The 24,410-nt window shown below is 37.1% G+C and overlaps 1 protein-coding gene across 1 annotated transcript; it reads right to left on the minus strand.

The window, feature by feature from the left end:
• Window positions 1–602: 602 nt before the first annotated feature.
• Window positions 603–15,945, minus strand: LOC115210873 (probable cytosolic iron-sulfur protein assembly protein CIAO1 homolog). Its single transcript, XM_029779637.2, has 3 exons — window positions 15,670–15,945; window positions 8,140–8,548; window positions 603–1,873 (listed from the first exon to the last, which is right to left on the minus strand). Exons 2-3 carry the CDS (start codon window positions 8,534–8,536, stop codon window positions 1,263–1,265), a joined length of 1,008 nt encoding a protein of 335 aa, XP_029635497.1. The 5' UTR covers window positions 8,537–8,548; window positions 15,670–15,945; the 3' UTR covers window positions 603–1,262.
• Between the last annotated feature and the right edge of the window lie 8,465 nt (window positions 15,946–24,410).

Consider the following 24,410-nt stretch of genomic DNA (forward strand, 5'->3'; position numbering starts at 1 on the left):
AGGGTGCTTTTAATGTGGCACCAGAAAATAGGTACATAAAGACAAAAATATTTTAAGGAAATTAATTAAAATCATCAAGTCATAAAACTGGACAAAGCGATCATCATCCTCCTACTCAACATCATTTTAATGTCCACTTTTCTATGCCTGCATGAGTCAGATGGAACTTGTTGAGGCAGATTCCCTATAGCTGGACATTCTTTCTGTTACCAATCCACACACATTTTCAAGCAAGATTAGATTTCTCCCAGACCAAATATGTTTTTACATAAGATTGGAAATGAGCAACATCACTTGTATGATGTTGAGGCTTGTTATAACTAGTATGTGGTGTCAAGACAGGGTCCATACACACACACACACACACACAGAATGGGCTTCCTTCTGTTTCTGTCCAAGGTGTCACACAGAGGGAGTGAACCTGAAACCACATGGTTGGAAAGCAAGTCTCTTAACCATAGAGCCACTCCTGCACCTTGATATCATGAATGTAAAAAAAAAAAATTATAAACCAGAAAACAAAAAAAAATCACACATTTGAAAAATACACACTGAAAGACAAAATATTTAAATGTGATTAGGAACAAAACCAACAAATCATAAAAATTGTGTAACAGCTTTAGTGGAGAAACAAAACAACAAATACACACACAAAATCAACTATCAATAGACTAATGCATTAAATTGCTTCAACAATATAACAATTAGAAATTTAGGAATTTTACAGTTTAATCCAGATTTTTATAAAATATATCAAATTTAAAAAAATAGCTTGCAATTACTCAAATGGTGTATTGAATATGTATCAGCAACCTAATGTATTTATGTGCTTGTCAATGATTTTAGGGAAGGTCAGGAATGGACATAACTTCACTTTTATAGCATTAAGTCTGTCTATCCTTGTCTTCAACAGCCTCAATGTGTTTATCTGTTTTATCTGTGTCAATGATTTTAAGGGAGGTCAGGGATGGACTTAATTTCAGTTTTATGCCATTAAATCAGTCCATCCCAATTTATCACATGTACCTATTCCAAGTTCTGGTACGATTATTCCTAGTAATTAAGTGAATTGAAGTAGGTGGAATTAAGTGTCGTGTCCAAAGACACAGTGACTTCAAGCACCATATTTTATCTCATATTGTTTTGTCTCCACTATGGATGAATGAACGTATGTTTAGATAAAATATAGAATTTTTTCCTACATATAATTGGAATTTAAAACTGAAAAAAAAAAAAAGCCTTTTTTTTAGAGGTAATTTTGATCATTCTTGAGGTAAATTCCAAAGTTTTATCAAACCATCATCACTACAAGATGCTAACAAACCAGGTATTTTAGGATTCCATGATACACAATTTACATCTTGCAAGTGAGCCGATTTCACAACGGAAATAAGTGTAAAAGAAGGTTGGTCCTTATCTGAATTGGGTTCTTCCCGAAACACTCGAATGCAGTCATCTCCACAAGATGTTACAATATCACCAGTAAGATGGCACCAATCCACAGAATATATAGTTCTAGAATGGTAACCTGACAGAGTACATACACATTTCCATGCATAGCCATCATCATTCGTTGGTAAACCTAGTTTATTGTCCGACTGGTAGCACTGCCATATGCGAATAGTTTTATCATCACTGCATGAAACAAGTCGGTCACCTGTTTTGTCAAAGCAACTCATCCATACGGTAGATTGATGACAATCCAAAGAGACAGATACTTGCCAATCATCAGTACTTTCTTTAATAAATTTGATAGTGTCATCATAGCTACTGGATACAACAATATCTTGAAATGGGTGCCAAGTAACGTGTTTCACATCTTGATTGTGGCAGTTCATCACGCTGGCACATTCATAGTCTTCATCTTGGGTGACTACAAGTTTGTTAACAAAAAGAAAAAAAGAAAGAACAAAATAAATAAAACATTTTGCATTAATATCAATTTCAAATTTTGGCACAAGGCCAGCAATTTCAGGGGAGCAGGTAAGTCGATTACATTGACCCCAGTGCTTCACTAATATTTATGGCAAGGAATAATGAAAGGAAATAGGCCTAAGGCTGTGTTAAATTTGCTTGTTTGCATTTCTAAACTGTATTGATACATAAGAATTTTAACTGCAAAATGTTAGAAACAACTGAACACTAGACTTGATGTTATGAGGAAGTTGAAATATCAAGCATGGTCATCTTAGTCTTTCATATCTGCAAAGTTGTTATATATATATATATATATATATATGTATATTAGCAAAATGCTGAAAGTAAATAAATTGACTTTACTCACTGATTTACAAGTAATGGTTTTGAATTTAGTGAATGGCAATCAATATTAACAAAGCATTTAAGGTGGTGAGCTGGTAGAATTGTTAGCATGCTGAGTTCAAATTCTGCTGAGGCTGACTTTACCTTTCATCTTAAATTTGAAATCAATATTAACAAAGCAGTCATTCAGTTATTACCAGAACACACTGGATATTTCTTTTACTAAATGTATTTAAGAGTGTCATATGACAAAGAGGACAATTCATTTATTTGGGTTTTCATAACTTTTTTGCTGTACAGTCCCAGGTCAACTGGGACTAAAACAGACCTACAAAGAAAATTATTCCAACCATGACCATTCCATATTTTTTGGAGAGTGTATATAGGACTAAATTACCCAATTTGCCCTTCCATTCATATCTTCAACTCTTTAGCATTAACATTCTGTCAAAAATAATGCTTATTTATTCACATAGTTTGGAGTTTATCTTGCATTATCTTGTAGCTTTGAGATTTTGATGAGGTAACTTAATTTTTAGAATTATATTGTAAGGTAGGTATGAAAGGCCAGATTTGGCCAATTTGAATATAAAACAGGTAGAATATTGGAGCTAGATATGGCTGGTTTAAATACTCAAGAGTTAAACATCTATATCTTTATCAAAACACACTATCATCTCCAAAATATCATCTTCATCATCATTTAATGTCCATTTTCCCTGCCAGCATGGGTTGGATGGTTTGATAAGAACTGGCAAATCAGTAAACTGCACCAAACTTTACAGTAAGTTGTATATAGTGATCAGAGATAAGGAATGGCTTGGAAAGTTTGCAAGATTGTGAAAGGAGACTGGGAGATGGAAGCAGGGAGGGAATGTAGTGAGTGAGCACAGGTAGAGGGAGGGGGTGTTATTAGGAGGATGTGTTGTGGGGAAGAGATACGACAGGGACAAATTGTGTGCATGTAGGTTCATGAAGGAGAGGGGGAAAAAGAAGGGAGAGGAATTCAGTGGGAGATGTCAGGAAGATGTGTTGTGTGTGTGTGTGTGGGGGGAGGTATGGACATGCCTAAAGACAAAATGGTTAATTTAGTTCTATATGTACTTTCTAAAAAATATGAGATGGTCATAATTGGAATGTCTTTGAAGGTCTGCTTTAGTTAGAGACAGATTAGTCCCTGTTGACCCGAGACTAAGCAACAGAAATGAAATGTTATGAGAAACCAAATAAATGAATTATCCACTTTGTCATATGACACCCTTCCTAAATACATTAATGAGAGAAACATCCAGTGTGTTGTAATAATTGAATAAATGATTCGTTAATATTGATTTCTTTTGACTAAATACAAGACCATTATTTGTAAAGCAATGAGTGAAGTCAATTGATTTACTTCCAGTATATTGCTAGAATTGGTTTTAACTAGCATATTGTTAGTATTTAGATATAAAAGACTAAGATGACCTTGCTTGATATTCCAACCTCCTCACAACATGAAGTCTAGTGCTTGGTTATTTCTGCCAATTTTTTGTAGCTAAAATTTTTCTGTATTAACACAGTTTAGAAATTATACTATTTTCATTAGGTAGAGCAAGCACACAGGGGTTCCCTCAGTGGTTTGTTTTCCTAAATTTGGGATCGGCTAGGAACTCCAGAGATTTTTCTCAAATTCTTGGAATGGTTATGTAATAATGGAGTTTTCCTAAACTAATTACTTAATGAAATGGAATTAGTAATGAATTTCTAAAGAAAATCAATATTTGACGCCAAGTTTAACAGAATAACACATTTGTGTCAGTATTAAGATTAATGCCCATTAACTAGGCAGACAGGTGGGTGGGCACCTTAAGTCATCATCATCAATGTTCATGTTTTGATGGGTCAGACAAATTTCAAAACAAAATTTGTTGAAGCAAATTTTCTTTGGCCAGAAGCCCTTTCTGATGCTAACCCTCACCTGTTTCCAAGCAAGGTAATATTTCTCCATAACCAGACATGATTTTAGAGAAGATTGCAAATGAGGAGTACTGTATGACAGTGATGCTTGTTTTTGATCATCCATGATTTGTGACGACAAGAGTACACACACGTATTTATACACACGATGAGCTTCTTTCAGTTTCTATTTGCCAAATCCACTAACAAGGTTTTTATTGGCCCAGAGATATAGTAAAAGACACCTGCCCAAGGTCCCACAAGACTAGTCACTCTAAATGTTTCAATCAAACAGTGTGTGTACAAATATAAACAATAGATGATTGAACATTGATTCACTGATACATATCAATATCTGAGATCAATTACTATGACTGTAATTTAAGTTTTACAGCATAAAATAAATTTTATACAGTGTGCTTTTATGTATAAACATTATATAGTGATTATTGAAGCCTTGCACTAGAAATAAAGGGTTTGGGTTTGTATATGTAAAAATAGGGTATATGAAGACAATTTGAAAGATCAAATTGTAAGAGACAAAAAAAAAAATGAGCCGAATAAAGTAAAATTAATGTTAAATACTGTTTATTTTTGTTGAATTTGGTATTGTTCATATTGAAAGAATTAAAAGTGGTAGATATTTGGTGCTGGATTTGTAATTTAAATGATTTTATCTGTTATAAACTTTAGAAAATGAATCAACAGAAAGTTGATAGCAGTTAGGTAGGGCTGAACTCCAGTCTGATTTAGTTCTATCAAGACTGAAGACAAATGAAAATATAGAATACAAATTGAATCTTGGATAAAATATGTTAGAAATCTTAATCCTTTGATGGAAAGGATTTGAGGAATAAAAAAAAAAAAACATTAAACAAGTAATATTCATTCCAAGATTTCAATCTGTATCATTCCTAGCATCACAGGGTTAATGAAGATTATTGGTAGATGACTATAGATTAAAGGATGATAAAAAATTGGAAACCTTTGATTTATAGGCAGACTGCATGGAAGTGAAGATCTGTAGCACCCAAATTTTATACAACATTAGAAGATATAAAAGTAGATAGGAGAATAAAGATATTCAATACAGTAGAGACAGAATCTTTCTGAAATTGATTAGAGAAGGAACAAGAATATAGAAAAAAATGTGATAGATTTATTAGCCAGTTATACCAGTGAACAATACATGTATACAATATCATTCAATGTCCACTTCTCCATGCTTGCATGAGTTGGAAGGAATTTGCTGAGGCAGATTTCCTATGTTCAAATGCCCTTCATGTTGCCATACAGGGTAATATTTTCCCATACCCGGACATGTTTTCACGGAAGAATGGAAATGAACAACCCTGCTTATGTGACGATGATGCTCATTTACAACCAGAAGAGGATGTCTAGACATGGGTACACAATAGAAATACACTCACACGAATGGGTTTCTTTCAGTTTTCATCAACCAAATCCACTCACAAGGCTGCAGTAGAAGACACTTGCCTGAGGTGTCATGCAGTGGGATTAAACCCAAGACAACATGGTTGGGAGCAAGATTCTTAATCCCACAGCCTATATACATATTGTAGAGATGTGTTATTTACAATGAAACTAACACACTGTGTTGGTTAATAATTGTAGCAAAGCACAAGAAGCCAGTGCCATTTTGTATGAGATCTCTCCGGCATCGACTATTTAAGCAGGAGAATTAAGACATTCTCTCTCTTTCTTCCTTCTTGCTTACACTGAGAAACAATGCAAAGCTGGCAGCTCACAGCGGACTCTTATCCCGCTCTATCGTCACCTGTTATCTCCAAAATAATGGACCTCACGTGAACGGAGCTATAATGAACCATGCGCTGCCATAAAGATGGTCACTGGGAGTGAGCCACATGAACGAGAACTAAAAATAAACAACTATTTGGATTGCACTACGCTTGTAAACTTCTTATTCTAGTTCCAGTTCCTTAAGACTACAGAAATAATTGTAATGGGAGAAGGAGATACTCCACAGGTATCACAAGCCTTCAATTACATTATATAATAAATCTATAATATATTATAGTAATGAAGTGAAACACTTGGGATTTCATTGACAAAAACAACAAAGTTAATGACATTAACCTATCAAACATATATCAATCAGTAAGTTAAATATGATGATGATGATGATGATGTATCAGTTTTGATTGTAAAATAGAATGAAAAAACAGGGATTATCACACAATATTATGTTAGTAATTACTTAAAAACATTGACAAATCATTTGGTTGATATGGAGTAAAGCAGAGAAAATGTCCAAGTTTTAACTAATCAAGTCTTTTAAATATATACACCCAGCAAGTGTAGAATGTAACAATGATTTAGGACCTCACAAAGAAGTGTTTAGTTGCTGAAAAGTAAAATTCAGAAATTGCTAAAACTACACAGTTAAAACTGAAATGCCTATTACACCATCTATGGTGATCAATTGATTCTCATTACAGAATCAATACTATTGTAAAATTAGTGAAATCTGAGATCAAAGGAATGAAGAAGTTGTAATGACTGAGGTGTTAATGGAGTAGATACCACTAACACTAATTAACACCAAAATGATGGCAATATTAAATTCTCTGGTCAATAATCTATAAGCAAGTTCAACTGAACGGTAGAGGGGGTGGTTTAGAAATATCATACAAAGTAGGGTTGGACAAGAGTATATCATTTGCATTCTGGGAGAAACAATTTTAAAGTTTATAAATTGATATATTATAGAACTAGATTGGTTTCTTTTATGTCTACTCAACTCATTTCATTGTTATAACTTATACTATTTCTATAATTCTTTACTTTAATCCTTTTAATAAAAACCAATCTGAAATCATTTCTGAATCTATGACACAACTTCCTACTTTTAAGTGATCTAAATTAAAGCCCTTCAGCAAAATTTCATGTCAATTTGTGTTCCAAACATCAGGTTAGTAATGAGAAAGTTATTTTATTAGATTTTTCATTACTTTTAACATTAATTGAATGAAAGGCAGTGTATTTTAGCAGAAATACAGTAACAAAGTGGTTGATGTATATTTAATTTCACTAAACAGATTTTATCTTTTTATGTAAACTAATTAATTTGGATGAAGACGTCAGTATGCAGAACCTTTTGTGATTTTCCTTACAAAGTAGAACCAAAATGGTTGAAGTCAGTGTTTCATTAAGACTTACCAGAAAACTCTAGAAGGATGCATTTAGAGACAGAAAACCTATTTAACACTTTAACATTCAGATTACTCTATCAACAGAAATGTTTATATGTTCACATTGTTTTGAATTAATCATGTTTTATCTCATACCTTTGAGATTTTGATGCTTATTTTTAGAACGACATTGTATGGTAAGTGTTAGAGGCTAAGTCTGGTCAGTTTTAACATAAAACACATAGAATATATGGGCCAGATACGGCCAGTTTAAATGGTGAAGCAATGAAGATGATAGTAAACTAAACATGAAGTGGATTTAAATTTAGAGAAGTAGAGGCTAAGAAGATGAAGAGCACACTCAAACATGGAGCAGGGCTAGAAGGGAGTTTGTGAGAATGTATTTCGCCATCAATCAAATGCACATTATATTAAAAAGATGGATGGGGTGTCATTGGAAGCTAATTAACCCTTTTGTTATATTTTTCTGTTGAAATATATTGCTTTAGTTTCAATTAATTTTGAATATAATGAAGAATTTATCCCAAATAACTGTCTTATTAAACTAGTGTTTGGAAGAATAAAGTAACAAGAAATTTTGATGGAAGGTTCTAATTTAAATCCCTTTAAAAAGGAAGTTTTAATTTTAGATCTCAGGGTGGTTACAGGTGGGTTTCTCAAAAGAGTTAACTACTGAACTTTCATGAATCAATGAAAAAAAAGAGGGGGCAGGGGCAGTGGATGGCAGATTTATATTGTTTTATCTTACCTTCCCATATCCAAACACTTTTGTCTCGGCTGCAGCTAGCAAGGAAGTTGCCATTGTGAGACCATGCAACACATTTTACTTCATTTTCATGACCTTCTAAAGTTGCTAAAAGTTCAAATTCTCCATTTTTACGACTCCATATGCCACACGTTGCATCAAAGCTTGCACTTGCAATATAATTACCACAAGGTGACCAAGCTACACAACGGATAGTACGAGTATGACCGTCAGTTAAAATAGACTTGCAGACCCATCGTTCACCTTCCAGGCCCCATATTCGTATACATTTATCACTTCCGGAGGAGGCCAGCAGCCTGCCATCTGGGTCCCAGGCGACACACCATACTTGTTCTTCATGTCCACTTAAAGAGGTGGTTTCTTGCATCAAAACAGACATGTTTATGGCAACCTGAAAGGAAAAAAACACACCAAAAAACGAAAATAAACAATGGCTATAAAGTAAGTTAAATATAATATTGCTTTCAAATTTTGGCACAAGGCCAGCAATTTTGGGGGAGGGATAGGTTGATTAGATCAACCCCTAGTGCTCAACTGGTACTTATTTTATCGACCCTGAAAGGCAAAGTTGACCTCGGCAGAATTTGAACCCAGAATGTTACATTTTGCCTGGCATGCTAACAATTCTGCCAGCTCACCACCTTAAAGTTAAGTATAATATTGAGAAGTGTGGGGGTAAATGTCATTCATTTAGGATTTAATCAACAAAGTTTCTTTCTATTATTCCAATTAATAAGGTACCAGCCCCTTTCTATCAGATATACAAATATACACATTGGTCCCGACAAAGGACTGAGATAACTGGCTGTGCTCAAGCAGACCTGTACCCCAGACTTTAAATCAGTAACTATACAAATCTGTAATTCACTTGTGATTCTTATCTAAACCAATTTCACTGCATTTACGCTAGTTATATCTTTAGGGAAAGCAGAAATATTCCAGCATCCCATTTCTACTGTACTTTGTTAAAACAAAATCTAGACGGAGGATATGTCTGCTCCTATAATTCACATCTTAACTTTATGACTAGAGTTTCTGTCACAAAACATGATCCTTGGCTATGTCTTCTTCTGTAGCCTTGTGTTGACTTATATTTTGTCAGTGGAACTTAGATGGAAGCTGCAGAATCCCATCATTTTGTTCAATTAATGTCAGTTTTTCCATGCTAGCATAGGTTGGATGGGGAGGTATTTGAGGTAGGATTTTATGGGCAGATGAACTTCCTATCATTAACCCATGCCTGTTTTTCAAACAAGGGAGTTATTTTTTTTTATTCCACAATGGTGGTGTCCCAGCATGGCCACGGACTTCGGGCTAAAACATTTTTAAGGATTTAAGGAAGCCTTTGAAAAGGCATAATAGCCACCTATAATATCACATATCATTATTTTAACGTCCACTTTTCAATGTCTGTATGGGTTGGACAAATTTTTTTTCAGAAAAAGGTTTCCTGTTGCTAACACTCATTTCTTTCCAAACAAAACAATATTTCTTCATGATCTTGTAGAATATTGGAAATCTAATGACACTGGTTATATGACAGTGGCAATCATTCTACAACTATCACATGATGTCAAGTCAAGGACACACAAGCATACATACACATATATTAATGTTTGTTTTCATGTTCAGTTAAAATAAAAACAATTTTATATTAACCTGATGGGTTATACTTTTGTAGAGTACAAATTTATTATTCTTTAACAAGAATGTTGCTGACAGTAACTCTTAAGATATATCTCTAGTGTACCATAAATATTTTAGTCATCATAACAAATTTTACTTTTAATCTAGTAGAATGTAGTTCACAGAAAAGGGTGTAAAAAAATATGCAATGAAAACTCTAGCAGACAAAAATAAGGGACCAGTATTAAAATACTAGTCCTGCACTCAATCAAATTGGATGACTTGACAACCATGAATTCAAGCTAATAAGAGAGTCCCTTTGTGGTCATATAACCTGTTAGAAATAGCAACTAAATCTCCCTCAAATCACAGCCCATCATCTTAAAGAAAGATGAATTTAGCAATGTAGTCCCTGATACAGAAAAAGGTGGGATGATCATGGTTAGAATGTATTTGATTATAGATCTCCTCAACCAGGTATAACCCAGGGTAATCAAAATAACAGCAACCATGAACTGATAATATACAAATTCTGTTAGAAAATGATATAAACCTTAATGCTACAAACAAAAGTTATGAATGTATAAAGGCTAAATCCTCAAAGGCTAGTGGGATGATAAATATTTATGGAACTGCTACTCTTGTTGTTATCAAAGGTTTTCCTCTGTATAGAAGACACAACTCATCATCACTTAACATCTGTGGTTCATGCTTGCATGGGTTGGATGGTTTAAAAGAATCTGATGGGTCCAAGGACTGCATCATGCTCCAATGGATTTCACTGCTTTGGTATCATTTCTACAGCTGGGTGTCTTTCCTAACACCAACCACACTCCAGAGTGAACTGGGGACGTTTTACATGGTAGCGGCACAGGCGAGGTCACCAAGTAACTTGAAAACAAAACCTCTTGACTGAGCAGGGATGCAGAATTGAGGGAGATGGTTTTGTGCCAAATGCTGAGAGATTAAGTATGATAGAGGAGTTACATGGCTATCCTAGCTGGAAAGAGAGGAAAAAGAGAGGGTAGTGATGAGGTATCATGGTAGACTTTCAAAGTACAAGAAGGTGAAGTAAGAATAGGGGCAGAGGATTGGAAAGGGTGTGTAGATAGGTAAGTTTGTGAGAGTGTGAAAGTAGGGTGACAGATGGTTAAAAACAAAGACAGAAGTAAATGCAGTGAATAGGGAATAAGGGTGGAAGTATGGTCAATAACGAGTATCAGTTCAGTGGGGGGGAGGAGGAAGGTGAAGGAAATAGGAGTGGGTTAGAAAAGAGGTGGTGATAAGTGACAGTATAAAAGAAAGGGAGTGTGGAGAGCAGCATTATCATAAGATAGGTGAGAAATAGGGAGATGATGTTATACAGCGGTGAAATGGGTAATCTGCTCAAATAATATTGTGATCAGGTCTAATTGTTTAGATATGTCACAAAAATTTTAAAGCAAATGTTGAATGCTAATTATTGAAAAAGGTACTGAATCGAGCTGGTATTGACTGAATAGAAGTAGAAATTTGTTTTTGCATTTGTTGACACTATATGTAGTAAGAGGCTTCATAACATTGTACGTTGAAAATACTTGGTGCAGTTTTTTCTCTGACAGTGAAGGATAGAGCTACTCCACAGCTCTTAAGAGTAAGGAATTCATGGTCACTCTGTTGTATATTGATTAACAAGAGGTGAAGGTGAGAGTGATAGATGTACACCTAGGGCTTTGTAGCAGCGGTTGTTAATGATGAAGAGGATGAAGCAACTTTTCTGGGGTCACACATTATACAAGATCTGGTTCAGAAAATGAATGGAGCTCTTACTTCAAATGAATCATGTAAGATCAAAAATATCTCAAACCTAACTCAGCTGCCAAAAAAAAAAGAGACAAAAAAACTGATGATTACAAAGCTGAAGACTAGAAGGTTTGACAAGGCAACAGAGAACCTATCAACCAGCTACATATGCACACCACAAAAATCAAACTTGCAACCACACCAACAATAAAACAAAAATAATCACCCAGAAAAACAATGGCAACAGTACTAACAGGTAACTAACAAAAAAAAAAAAAGAAAAAAGAAATTACAGACAGCCCCATTCTACTGAGAATAATGAACAAAAGACATCTATAGACTTAAGGAAAAATCCTCTGGAAATATGGAAAATTTCTGGAACAGAGAAAAAAAAGCCTCTCAGTGGGAGTTTTCAAGGAATTACACAGCCTCCCCCCATTGCCTTTATGACCCCTCTCATTTCATATCTATGATCAATATAGCCCTATGTGTATAAAAGAATGTGGTGTTGTATTTGCCTGGAAGCAATGTTACTTTCTCAACAACCTCATTTCATTAGATATGGATGTAAAGGACATCAGTAGGACCAACATTTCTAGAAAACACACTTGCATCCATTTTTGATAACTGAAATACTTACATCTCTTACAAGGGGATGCTGAAAAGCTTCTGGCTTTGGATAAAAGAAAATATAGGAGGATCATTTAAGTATGATTTTATTCAACACATTCTCTTCTCAGATTCACACACTTATTGCAGTGGTCCTTCAGTAGTTCTAGGCCCTGTAAAAGAACTTGGAAGGTTGGGCCTCCAAACAGGGCTTTCATGATACCCTTAATGCCAGGAACCTACCAGCACACCCTCATAGAGGGTTTGGATTTGGTGGAAGAGTGGCAGTGTTGTTTTAGAAAGTTTTATATCTTGAAGCATGGACAAACTTCACAGATTTAGATGGTTTAAGTTGGTGTAACTAGATGGGAACAACAGAGAAAGTGGTGCTATCAGACTTTAAGACAAGAGAGAATGAAAGCCATGCAGTGGGGCAACGTGAAAACAATACTAAAATTCAGTCTTTGAGGGACTGAGATAGGTTTCCAGTGGTATTTTACTCAACTGTGTAGGACAAGTGATGGATTGTAGATGGAAAGGACTTTTAGTGTCTACATCAATGGTCTGCTTGGCAGAAGATATAAAATGTTCTGAATACCAATAACAGTATCTGAGACACAGTTGGTGGTAAGTGGTTGTGAGCAAGGCAAATTAAACCCCTACACTTGTGACCCATGTCTTTATACAGTACTAATCACATCTCAGTGCTGTAGGTGTTACATGTCACATGTTTGACACTGAACTTCATATATACACACCAAACTTGTTTGTGAAGGCCTTGGCAGATGTTTGCTGCAACTGGCATTGGTAAGACTAAATGTCCCTCTATCAGAACTATTTTGAATAACATGCTCTGTCAATTACGAACAATCCATATGAACTGGAATGTAGGTGAGCAAGCAGTGTTAGCATATATGGATATCACTGTAATGGTGTCAGACATTGTGGGTATTAAGATGTTGGCATTGTTCTAGAGAAATACAAAACAAGAGCAAAAATTAACTGAGATAAGTCAGTGGTGGGCTTGCAGCTTGGATACTTGGAGAGGTAAGTCTATGCTGCTAGCCAGTGTTGTGAAGAGCTATACTGATGGATCAGTTAAGCTGTTTGGGATCTGGTTTTGTTCAGACCTTCAGGTGGATAAGAAGTAGAATGATTACAAACAGGGATAGTTTTTGGTTGAGAGAAAGCTATTCCTAAAAAGTTGGGTAAAAGTGGTGAATATCTCCGCTGTTATATATTTCTGGTTGACCATTATAACTTGCCCTAATCTTTATCTAAACAGGATGACTGCTCTTTTGTTTCTTGTACAAGAGGCACGGACCATCCATTTATTGCCAACACCTCTGCATGGAGCGACTGATATACCATGGCTGATAATGAACTGAGGGTGTAACATTTGCAGAAATTCCAAGACAGTAAGCAGCTATGATTACCTTTTGTCAAGTACATTCTTCCTCAGTTCATCTTGTTGATGGAACTGCAGTTCTGGATCAAATCAAAAACAAGACTGAGTGCCTGGTATCTGGATTGTCAGCTCTCAACCAGTCAGGCAACGTGGTTGGTGGAATCTTCACATAGAAGAGTAGTGGTGAGAAAGATGATCAACATTTTTAGAGATACTCTGGCACTGATGAAAATCAACCATCTGGTTTGTTCTGGAAGTCTTTCAGCCCAGGGACTATAAATAACTTCCAGAAACCTCAATGTCTGGAGGTATGGAAGTGAGATGTGAGTAGAGTAACAAAACCATTCTGCATGTATTCATTGTTGACTGGTAATAGAGTTTTGTCAAACAGCTGATGTCATGCTTAGAACAGACATAGCTATCAGCCAAGTCTATCCTGAAGATCACTCCGCCACCTTCTTTTAACCTGGGAGATGATACCCCTTCCTTACAATTTAGTGCCATGTTAGAAATCATCATTTGGTAAGGTGGCAAACTTGAGTGCTGGAAAAATGCCTTCAGCATTTGTTCTGGCTCTTTATATTCTGAGTTAAGGCGGCGAGCTGGCAGACACGTTAGCGCGCCGGGCGGAATGCTTAGCGGTATTTCGTCTGTCGTTACGTTGTGAGTTCAAATTCAGCCGAGGTCGACTTTGCCTTTCATCCTTTCGGGGTCGATAAATAAAAGTACCAGTTTCGCACTGGGGTCGATGTAATCGACTTAATCCCTTTGTCTGTCCTTGTTTGTCCTCTCTATGTTTAGCCCCTTGTGGGCAATAAAGAAATATATATTCTGAGTTCAACCATTAAGGGTTGATAAAATAAAGTATCAGTCAAGTGCTAGTGCTGATAATATTGAGTATCTCCTTGTTTCAACAATTCTAACTTGTATGACATGTAACATTAGTGGCGGACTGGCCAGGTTGCCAGCTTGTCCAATGGCAAATGGGCCCCTGCGCCATTAAAATCCATATATGAGGGCCCATCCCCTCAAATTTGAGAATTTTTATTCACTCCTGGAAGAATGTATTAATTATTTTGGCCTGGATGTGTTTGTAGACAGTTGAAAAAATAATTTTAACAAAAAAAAAAAAAATTAAATTATAGCATTGTAGTTGCGGGTGGACCCCCGTAGTCTCTTGGCAACCAATATTTTTAGACCCAGTCAGTTACTGTGTAACATCAACTGCACTATGAGATGTGACCAGCGCTATCTTAAGGTATGGGCACACTGGGCTTTTGCCAGGGTGCCTCACTGGTTACAGGTCTAGGGGCCCCAATTTTGATCTGGCTATGTTTTGACTTGCTACAAATATATAAATACTGGCGGACGGCCTCGGATGTGACTACCGAGACTCCTGTAGTAACACGAGTGAGATGAGAGTACTGTGACCTTCTACTGCACATATGTGAGACGTGGTTACTACTTCACCACATGTGATGTAACAATTTCTATGGAGATGCAAGTGCTGTGGCCCTCACAGCACCACGTGTAATTCTTAACTGAATTTATACATCATAGAGTTATCTCCCTTAACCCCCCCCCCCACGCCCTTAGTAATTCAATCAAATTCTTTTTAATCGATGTTGAAAAATAATATCACGAAATAAAAATATCATGAAATACAAGTGAATGGGCCACACAAAAATATTTCGCGGACACTGTGTACGATAAAAACTCATTAATAAATTTCATGTTTCGACGCATTAAATTTAGCGGTCAACTGTTCATTGATTAAACGGCAAGCACCACCACCACCACCTTGAGTAATGTCTGTCTGTGAAACTAAGGAAACGTAGTATTCGAAATATGTATTAGCTTTAGGTTTTAAAAATTGCCCGAACATCTTATTGCAATAAAAAGGAGTGGGAAGAAAGTAACTTAGAAATCGATGTTTATCAATTAATATTCAAAGATATCGAATTTGGAAGAAAGAAAAAGAAAACACATTCATGTTTACTGGTTTCACGCTGTTACGGATTCATAAGTACATAAACAAACGTAGTTTATTCAACGACGAGGGAAAATAGTTAAAGGAAAAGACATACTTGTTCGAAGAAATTGTAAGATTCGTCCTGAAGCTACATTAAAAAATACTTCGTCATTTATGGTGAAACAGTCCGAAGTCAAAATGTTCACGCTTGTTATTATATAATTTCACAGCGCATATGTATAAAAAGAATACTGATAGATATATCAAATACACAACCAGATACTTTTCTTATAGTCTAAAGTTATTTTGATATTTTCCTTTCTGTTCGCTACATGTATTAATCACGATCAGAAAAATCGATTTAAATATGGGATTACTTTTTTAAAGTTGCGGAGTGATACAATACCAAAGTACACCACTTCCGCTAGTAGACTCTACTACCCTAACTACTCTCTCGTAGCAAACAATTCCACTTGGAATTCTGTCCATTTTTCTTGCCATTGTCTTGGTTGATAAAAGACATCACTCATTTAATCTGCATAAGTATTAATTCGTTATTTTTATTGATTGCTGTTTAGAATTATGCATAATTATTCCCAAAAGCCTCTCAATTGATGTATACGAGGAGATATCAAAAAGTTCCGGAACCAATTTTGTAGCACGCCAACAGATGACAGCATACGGTTGCGTGCTCAGTGAGAGCTAGCAGTGACATTGCTGTGTTTACTTCACAAGTTGTGAAATTTGTGCTTTTGTGTTCACGTGTATGCTGTTGTCTGCGATTTTGTCATGAACAAGAAGTTGGAACAAAGAGGCAACGTGGAATTTTGTGTTAAGCTTGCGAAGTCTTTTACAGAGACATCGAGCAAGTTTACAGCAACGAGGTAATGGTTTGTATGCAATGTCTCGAGTGGTACAGGCGCTTCAAAATGGAAAAACATCCCTGGAAGACCTGCCATGAGCGTCACCCTGGAAATATGGAGAAATTTCATCAGCTTGTGCATGAGGATCGTCGGTGTACACTCAAAGACATCGCTGATGTTGGTCTGTCATGTGGGTGCGTGCAGGCAATCCTAATGTCAGAATTGAATGCGTAGTACGTCTCTGCTAAATATGTCTCCCACTTGCTGACCATTGAGTGGAAAGAACATTGCTTTGAAGCCTAAGGTCTCTGTCAGTGTGCTGCTGATGACTCACCCTTCATGTTGAGGATCATCACTGGTGATGAGAGTTGGGTCTATGACTACAACCCTGAGACGAAGTAGCAGTCATCCCAATGGAGCCCTTTATCTCCACGACTGAAGAAGGCATGATAAACCCACAGCTCAATCAAGAGCATGCTCATCATTTTTATTCAACATCTGCAGTATTGTGTATTGAAAATTCATTCCCCAGGGCCAGACTCTCAATTGAGAGTTCTATTGTGCCATTTTGAAGCATTTGAGGGAGGGCATTTGGTGAAAGCGACTGGATCTGTGGAGCATGAAGAATTGAATTCTTCATGACAATGCACCCTGTCACCAAGCTCTCCTCACTTGTGAGTTTCTTGCCAAAACCAGCATGGTACAGTATTGCTTCTGCACTCGCCCGCTTTGCCAGATTTAGCATCTGCGAACTTCCATTTCTTCTCCAAGAAAAGAATGCAGCTCAAAGGTTACCGTTTTAACACCGTTGTTGAGATCCAGGTTGAACTGCAGAAGGTCCTCCACTTGCTTATGGAATACAACTTCCAGGCTGGATTCCAAAAGTGGCAGGGACACTGAGACTGATGTATTGTTGTGCAAGGTGACTATTTTGAAAGAGATGATGTTAAAACTTAGGTAAATAAGTTTTTTTTTTATTAAACATAACTAGTCTGGAGACTTTTTGATACCCCCTTGTAATGACCTTTTGGACATTATACCCCACCTGAAATTCCTTAAGTCCTCTAATGCTTTCCAATGTAAACTTAGAGCAGACATCAGTAGACTTAGATCTTCTGATAGGATCCTTTTGTTCTCTGATAAGACTAAAAATCTATATAGAGTAAGTAATGACACATATGCACAGCTACTTAACAGCATTACATAAATTTACAGGAGGGTTGCCCCTCAAACTTATGATAGCATTAACTATGACACCAAGGGTATTGTGGTTTAACTAGGTATAGAGGATATGGTAGAATCATTGTGAAGAAAGAAGCTGATAGTGGAAGGGATAGAGCTAGGTTTACCCAATTCCATATAGTGGACTTCTACCCATCTATACCAAGGGAGCTCCTTTTCAAGGCACTAGACTTTGTTAGGACCTACACTGAAGTTGGTCATGAGGACATATGCATTATCATGTACGTCAGAAGAACCTTACTTTTCAGTAACGGGTTGGCCTGGGTCAAACGAATTGACCCAGAAGACTCCTTCAATGTGGTAATGGGCGCTTTCAACAGCACTGATGTATGTGACCTTGTTGGTTTTTTTTTTTGTCCTAGATGTTCTCAAAAAAAAGTTCCCTTCCACTAGCTTTAGCTTCTACAGGGATGACACACTGGCAATATCAAGAGGGTTAAATGGCTACATGCTAGATAAGCCTAGAAAGGACCTCACCAGCACTGAAGGTCACAATAGAAACCAACCTGAAAATGATGGATTTCCAATAGGTCCTTTAGGAAGCCAAATGAGAAGCTACCATATATTAACACAGGTTCCTGTCATCCAGCCATAGTTTTCAAGAACCTGGTAAAGGGTGTCAGCAGAATAATCTCCAACTTGTCTTCAAGCAAAGAGATTTTTGATGATGCTGTCCCATACTACAATGAGGCTCTGGCTGCCAGTGGTTTCAAGGATAGAATTAGTTACACACCAGACCCTAACCCCTCCAAGAAAAAGCACCACTAGAAAGTGTTGCGGTTCACACTGCCCTTCTCTTTAAGTGTTAAAACCTGAGTAGGTAAGATTATTCCTTAGCTAAGTAGGCAAGCATTTCTTCCCTAGAAACAGGTTCAGCAAAATATTTAATAGGCACACCTTGCAAGTTTCCTTTAGTTGTGCACCCAATGTAAAAAAGATTTTAGTGGATAGGCTCGCATCTGAGACCGAGGCAAGATGCTCATGTAAGGTTGAAACAACATGTCCTCTGAATGGACACTGTAACATGGAGACTGTCATATACAAGGCACATGAAATAGCAATAGGACTAAATGGGCAACCAAACATGTGAAAATATGTGGGAATAACTAAAGGTCCCTTCAGAACCCGCTATAATAAGCACAAGTCTTCTTTCAACGTCCTGGAGAGATGTAACGCCACAAACCTAGCCATGCACATATGGTTATTGAAGGAAAATTGCCATCAGGTACAGCATAAAGTAGAAGATTCTAGAGAAATGTAAAGCATACTTCAATAGCAGCAGGAAGTACAGATTATGCCTGGCTGAGAGAAGAATGATTTTAAAGAGCACCCAGCCATTTAGCTGAATAGCAGAAGTGAAATTCTTATCTTTGCCCACATAAAAGGAAGTACATCCTATCATACTTGCATGCCCCATCCTGGCTATAATCACCAACCCTCCAACTTTGACTCTCTACCAATACCAGGGAGTGCACTCACAAACAAATACACATGTCCCAGCACGGCTGCACCCACTCAATAGACTCTTTTCCACCACTCCCAATATAAGCCTCCCCCCCGCATATTGTACCCCTGTATACACCGCATGCATACATAAATGCTCCATAAATTTAACCAAAAACATAAAAGAAAGGAAACACACTAACGAACACAGATGTGTATGGTCCCCACCTTGCAAAGGATTGATATATATATATAATACCACTACACACATTCCATTTCCACAAGAACACCAACCTTAAAGACACATACATTTCCCACAATCTCTTTTCCAGAAAACTCTTGCAACGAAACCACCCCCAGAGATGATGATTTGATAGCAAGCGTCATAGCTCTTAACTTAATCCCCTGAATCCCCTACTCAATTTATTCCATCATCTTTTTCACAGCAATCACAAACTGGATGTTTCTATTCACCTTCAACAATAGAGAGCAGTTGCCATGTTTCATTCCATAACTGCTACCTCTGAAGAGTGCAAGGTTACATAATTGAACTGTTATCTAACACTCCATTGAACTCCTAGTATGAAACTAATTGGTAATATCGGTTGTAATTGATATATAATACTGTACACTTTGATTTATATATATATCATCATCATCATCATCGTTTAATGTCCGCTTTCCATGCTAGCATGGGTTGGACGGTTCAACTGGGGTCTGAGGAGCCCGAAGGCTGCACCAGGCCAGTCAGATCTGGCAGTGTTTCTACAGCTGGATGCCCTTCCTAACGCCAACCACTCCGAGAGTGTAGTGGGTGATTTTATGTGCCACCGACACAGGTGCCAGACGAGGCTGGCGGACGGCCACGCTCGGATGGTGTTTTTTATGTGCCACCGACACAGGTGCCAGATGAGGCTGGTGAACGGCCACGCTTGGATGGTGTTTTTTTATGTGCCACCGACACGGGTGCCAGACAAGGCTGGCGAAAGGCCACGATCGGATGGTGTTTGTTACGTGCCCACAGCACGGAGGCCAGTCGATGCGGTACTGGCTACGGCCACGTTCGGATGGTTTTCTTATGTGCCACCGGCACTGGTACCACAAAGATACAAATTCCATTGATGTTCATCTATTTTGATTTGGTTTGATTTTGATTTATATATATATATATATATAGTGTAGTTGCTAGAATAGCCTGGGCAAAGTTCAGAGAGCTCCTACTTCTGCTGGTGACAAAGGGCCTCTCACTCAGAGTAAAAGGTAGACTGTATGATGCACGTATGCGAACATCCATGTTACATGGCAGTGAAACATGGGCTGTAACTGCTTAGGACATGGATAAGCTTGCAAGAAATGAAGCTAATATGCTTAGCTGGATGTCTAATGTCAGTGTGCATGCATGACAGAGTGTAAGCACCCTGAGAGAAAAGTTGGACATAAGAAACATCAGATGTGGTGTGCAAGAGAGACGACTGTGCTGGTATGATCATATGTTGCGTATGGATGAGGACAGCTGTGTGAAAAAGTGTCACAACCTAGCAGTAGAGGGAACCTGTGGAAGTGGTAGGCCCAGGAAGACCTGGGATGAGGTGGTGAAGCATGACTTTCGAATGTTGGGCCTCACAGAGGTGATGACAAATGAGCGAGACCTTTGGAGATATGTTGTGCTTGAGAAGATCCAGCAAGCCAGGTGAGACCGTAACTTTGGCCTATGCCAGTGCAGCATAACTGGCCCATTTAAGAGTACCCTTCACTCATTGGGCAATAAACTGTGTGTGCTAAGACCTGTTAAGTCAAGTGAAGTCATTGATATGGCTGATACCAGTACTGCCTGACTGGCACCCATGGCTGTGGCACATAAAAAGCACCATTTGAGCGTGGTTGATGCCAGTGCCACCTGACTGGTCCTGTGCTGGTGACATGTAAAAAGCACCATTTGAGTGTGATCATTGCCAGTGTCTCCTGACTGGCCCTTGTGCTGGTGGCATGTAAAAAGCACCTACTACACTCTCAGAGTTGTTGGCGTTAGGAATGGCATACAGCTGTAGAAACTTTGCCAGATCCGATTGGAGCCTGGTGCAGCCTTCTGGCTTGCCAGTCCTCAGTCAAACCGTCCAACCCATGCTAGTGTGGAAAGTGGACGTTAAACAATGATGATGATATATATAACTATAGTTATTTCATTACTGAGTGATAGAAGCAAGATATATATATATATATATATATATATGTATGTATGTGTGTGTGTAATCCAGTTAGACGTTTTCAGCTTTAATAAGAAACTGTTTCTAATGTCTGTATTGCTATTCCTATACACTTCTTGGTTATTAAGCTGCTTACTGTTGTCTGGCAGTTGTTAATTCCTTCATTAAGAGTAGGAAATGTTCCAGCTAATTTGCTTGACTAAAATATCACTTTGGTTGTTTTATACTTAAACCCTCCCTTCTCCCAGAAAGATAGCGAAAAGGCCAAACAAAACAAATATAAGTCTATATTATTATTATAATATGAAAACACTATGATTATTTTTTTTATCCTTCTAGAATTATTGTTTATTTACTATCAATCTTTAATTTGTACCTATCACTGATATAAAAGATCAATATGAATTGCAACTCAGCCAAAACTTTCATCGGAAAATATTTTTCAAGTCTTATGAATATTTCTCAAATAATTTGGTGTTCTCCAATAGATTTTTTAATTTATTTTCCTTGTTCAGTAACCTTTCCCTTTACTCAAATAGCATATACGATACAACTTGAATTTGATATTTTTCTCTTCCTTAAAAGAATAGATTTAGTATTTGATTTACAACGATATTGTTTTATCAAATAGATGCAAGTACAAGTTGTTGTTGATATATAATAAAGATAAAATAGACAGATATAATTGTTATTTAGCTCTAGACAAAACAGTTGAACTTTAGAGGTCCTGGTATCAGGCACAGTTCCACATCAAATATTAATTTGTTTGTTCAGAATGGATTTTATAATTTATCTGATACAACAAAGCATCATTCTTGAAATAAAATTATGGTTTGGGAGGAAATTTATTTAGCAAAGACCTAATTTTAACTACAATTTAATGTTAAATGTAATTGTCCACATTTCTATTTTAATCATTACTGCTTTATGTGTCTCAAATTAATTAATTCCATCTTGACAAAGCTTTGCACAAACCAGTAAATTTATCATTTGTCGTTTAGATATAAGAGCAGCAGTTTAAATGGGCTATGAATGATGAATTTGGGGTCCATAGCTGATGAAGCATAATGATAGAGATGTGTTCTATGGCCCAATGATATCATTCATTTTCCTGAGTTATGTATTTCACACGTATTTTCTAGAGGTTTTCACTGAGACAGTATCTGAATGAAGATCTTTCCGTGTTTGAGTGTGCACAAATGGGTTCTGTATAATTGTATACATCTACATTTTGACAAAAAGAAGGATCTCATAAAGGCCTCGTGAGAAGTCATTTTAAAGGAAATGAAAGACATTTTTATGAGGGGTGTTCATTAAAGATTTCCCCTGACCCACTTCCCAAGGACTGGGATAAACGAAACTTGGCATAATTGTTAGTTCTTCTCTACATAGCCACCACCAATGGTGGCACACTTCTACCATTGCTTTATGTTACTGTGGAGACCTTGTCTGTAGAAGTTGGCAGGTTGCATCAGGAGCCAAGACTTTACCTTGGAAATAAGTTCATCATCATTTGAAAAGTGCTTCCCCTTCAAAAAAGACTTCATGGTTGGAAAGAGGTGGAAGTCAGATGGTGTGAGATTGGGAGAGTAAGGGGGATGAGGAAGGATTTCATAGCTGCAGGAGTGTGCTTTTGTCTGGGCAACATGCACATTGTGAACTGGGGTGTTGTCTTGGAGGAGGCAGACTCCTTTGGTTAGTATCCCATGCCTCTTTGCTTTGATGGCGTCTTGCAATTTTTACAGCAGAGAAGCATAATATACCCAGGTAATTATGGTGCCCTTTGGCAGAAAATCCATCATCACTATTCCGTAATGGTCCCAAAAGACTGTGAGCATCACCTTGCTTGCTGAAGGTTGGACATGAGCCTTCTTTGGAGGTAGTGAGTTATCATGCTTCCATTGCTTCAGCTGGACTTTAGTCTCAGGATCATAGTGATGGATCCATGTTTCATCCTGTGTGATAAGTCTGCCAAAAAAGTCCTCTTTGTATTTTTGGCAAATTGCCAAAAGAGCCTGGGAGCAATTGACTCATTCCTGCTTCTGAAAAGATGTGAGCATCTGGGGAATCCATTGTGCAGACAACTTCTGTATGTACAAATGGTCGTGAATGATTTTTTCCACAGACCCTACACTTATCTTCACTTCTTGGGCTAGTTGCTGAATAGTTATGTGGCGATCCTCCAAAATAGCAGCTTCCACTTTATGGATAGTGTTGTCATCAATGGCAGAATGTAGTCATCCAGGAATAGGAGCAGTTTCTACTGATGTCCGACACATTTGAACTGGTGATGCCTGTGCTTGACTAGGTTGTATGATGGCACATTGTCACCATAAACTTCTTTCATTTTATTGAAAGTCTCTTTTGGTGTATGACCTTTCAAGTATAAGAACCTGATCAATGATCTGCATTCAACTGCCTCAATTATAACACCTTAGTCCACTTCAGCAGCCATAACAGACACACGAATACTAGTGGAAATCTGCAATTTACAATGTGACATGTAGAGACATGTATGATTATACCTGTACAAGTTCCATTTCCTGCCATAACCAGAAGTGAGTCAGTAGAAATCTTTAATGAACACCTCTCATATACTGGGAACATTAACTTAAAATAGTGCACTGATGAGTGTTTTGTGAATCATACAAAGTCTGCTGATTACAGAAATACTCTCAAATATAAAGGTCAGCCTCTGAATTAAATTAGATACTGACAACAATGGTAATGATTGAAATTTGCAAGGAATTGTTTTGAAGACAGCTCTTCTGAATCAGGCATTAAAACCCTATGATTTTGTTTAGGTATATTGATGGCATTATTATTTTTGAATGCACCAAGGGAATGCTTAAGCTCTACTTGATTATGCTATCTCTATGTAATTTTATGCAACTTACTACAGAAAAGAAAACAACAACAAACTCCCATTCCTTTGTGAACAAATCTGATGAACAGGAACAGGTGTCAGAACATCTAGATATAAAAAATAGCCTCTACATTCTCGCATTTGTTATTGAATCTTATTTTGAAAGGTTAAGAAAATATTTTTCCTGTATGTATAATAAATAAAAATATGTGATATAGATAAAAAAAAACACACACAT

This window comes from Octopus sinensis, linkage group LG4 (assembly GCF_006345805.1).
Source record: "Octopus sinensis linkage group LG4, ASM634580v1, whole genome shotgun sequence".
Classification (NCBI taxonomy): domain Eukaryota; kingdom Metazoa; phylum Mollusca; class Cephalopoda; order Octopoda; family Octopodidae; genus Octopus; species Octopus sinensis.

Coding starts and splice junctions, on each gene's coding strand:
- LOC115210873 (XM_029779637.2), bottom strand. CDS start 8,536: ATGTCTGTTTTGATGCAAGAAACCACCTCTTTAAGTGGACATGAAGAA. Junction 1,874..8,139: donor AAGTGTTTGGATATGGGAAG/GTAAGATAAAAC, acceptor ACAAACTTGTAG/TCACCCAAGATGAAGACTAT.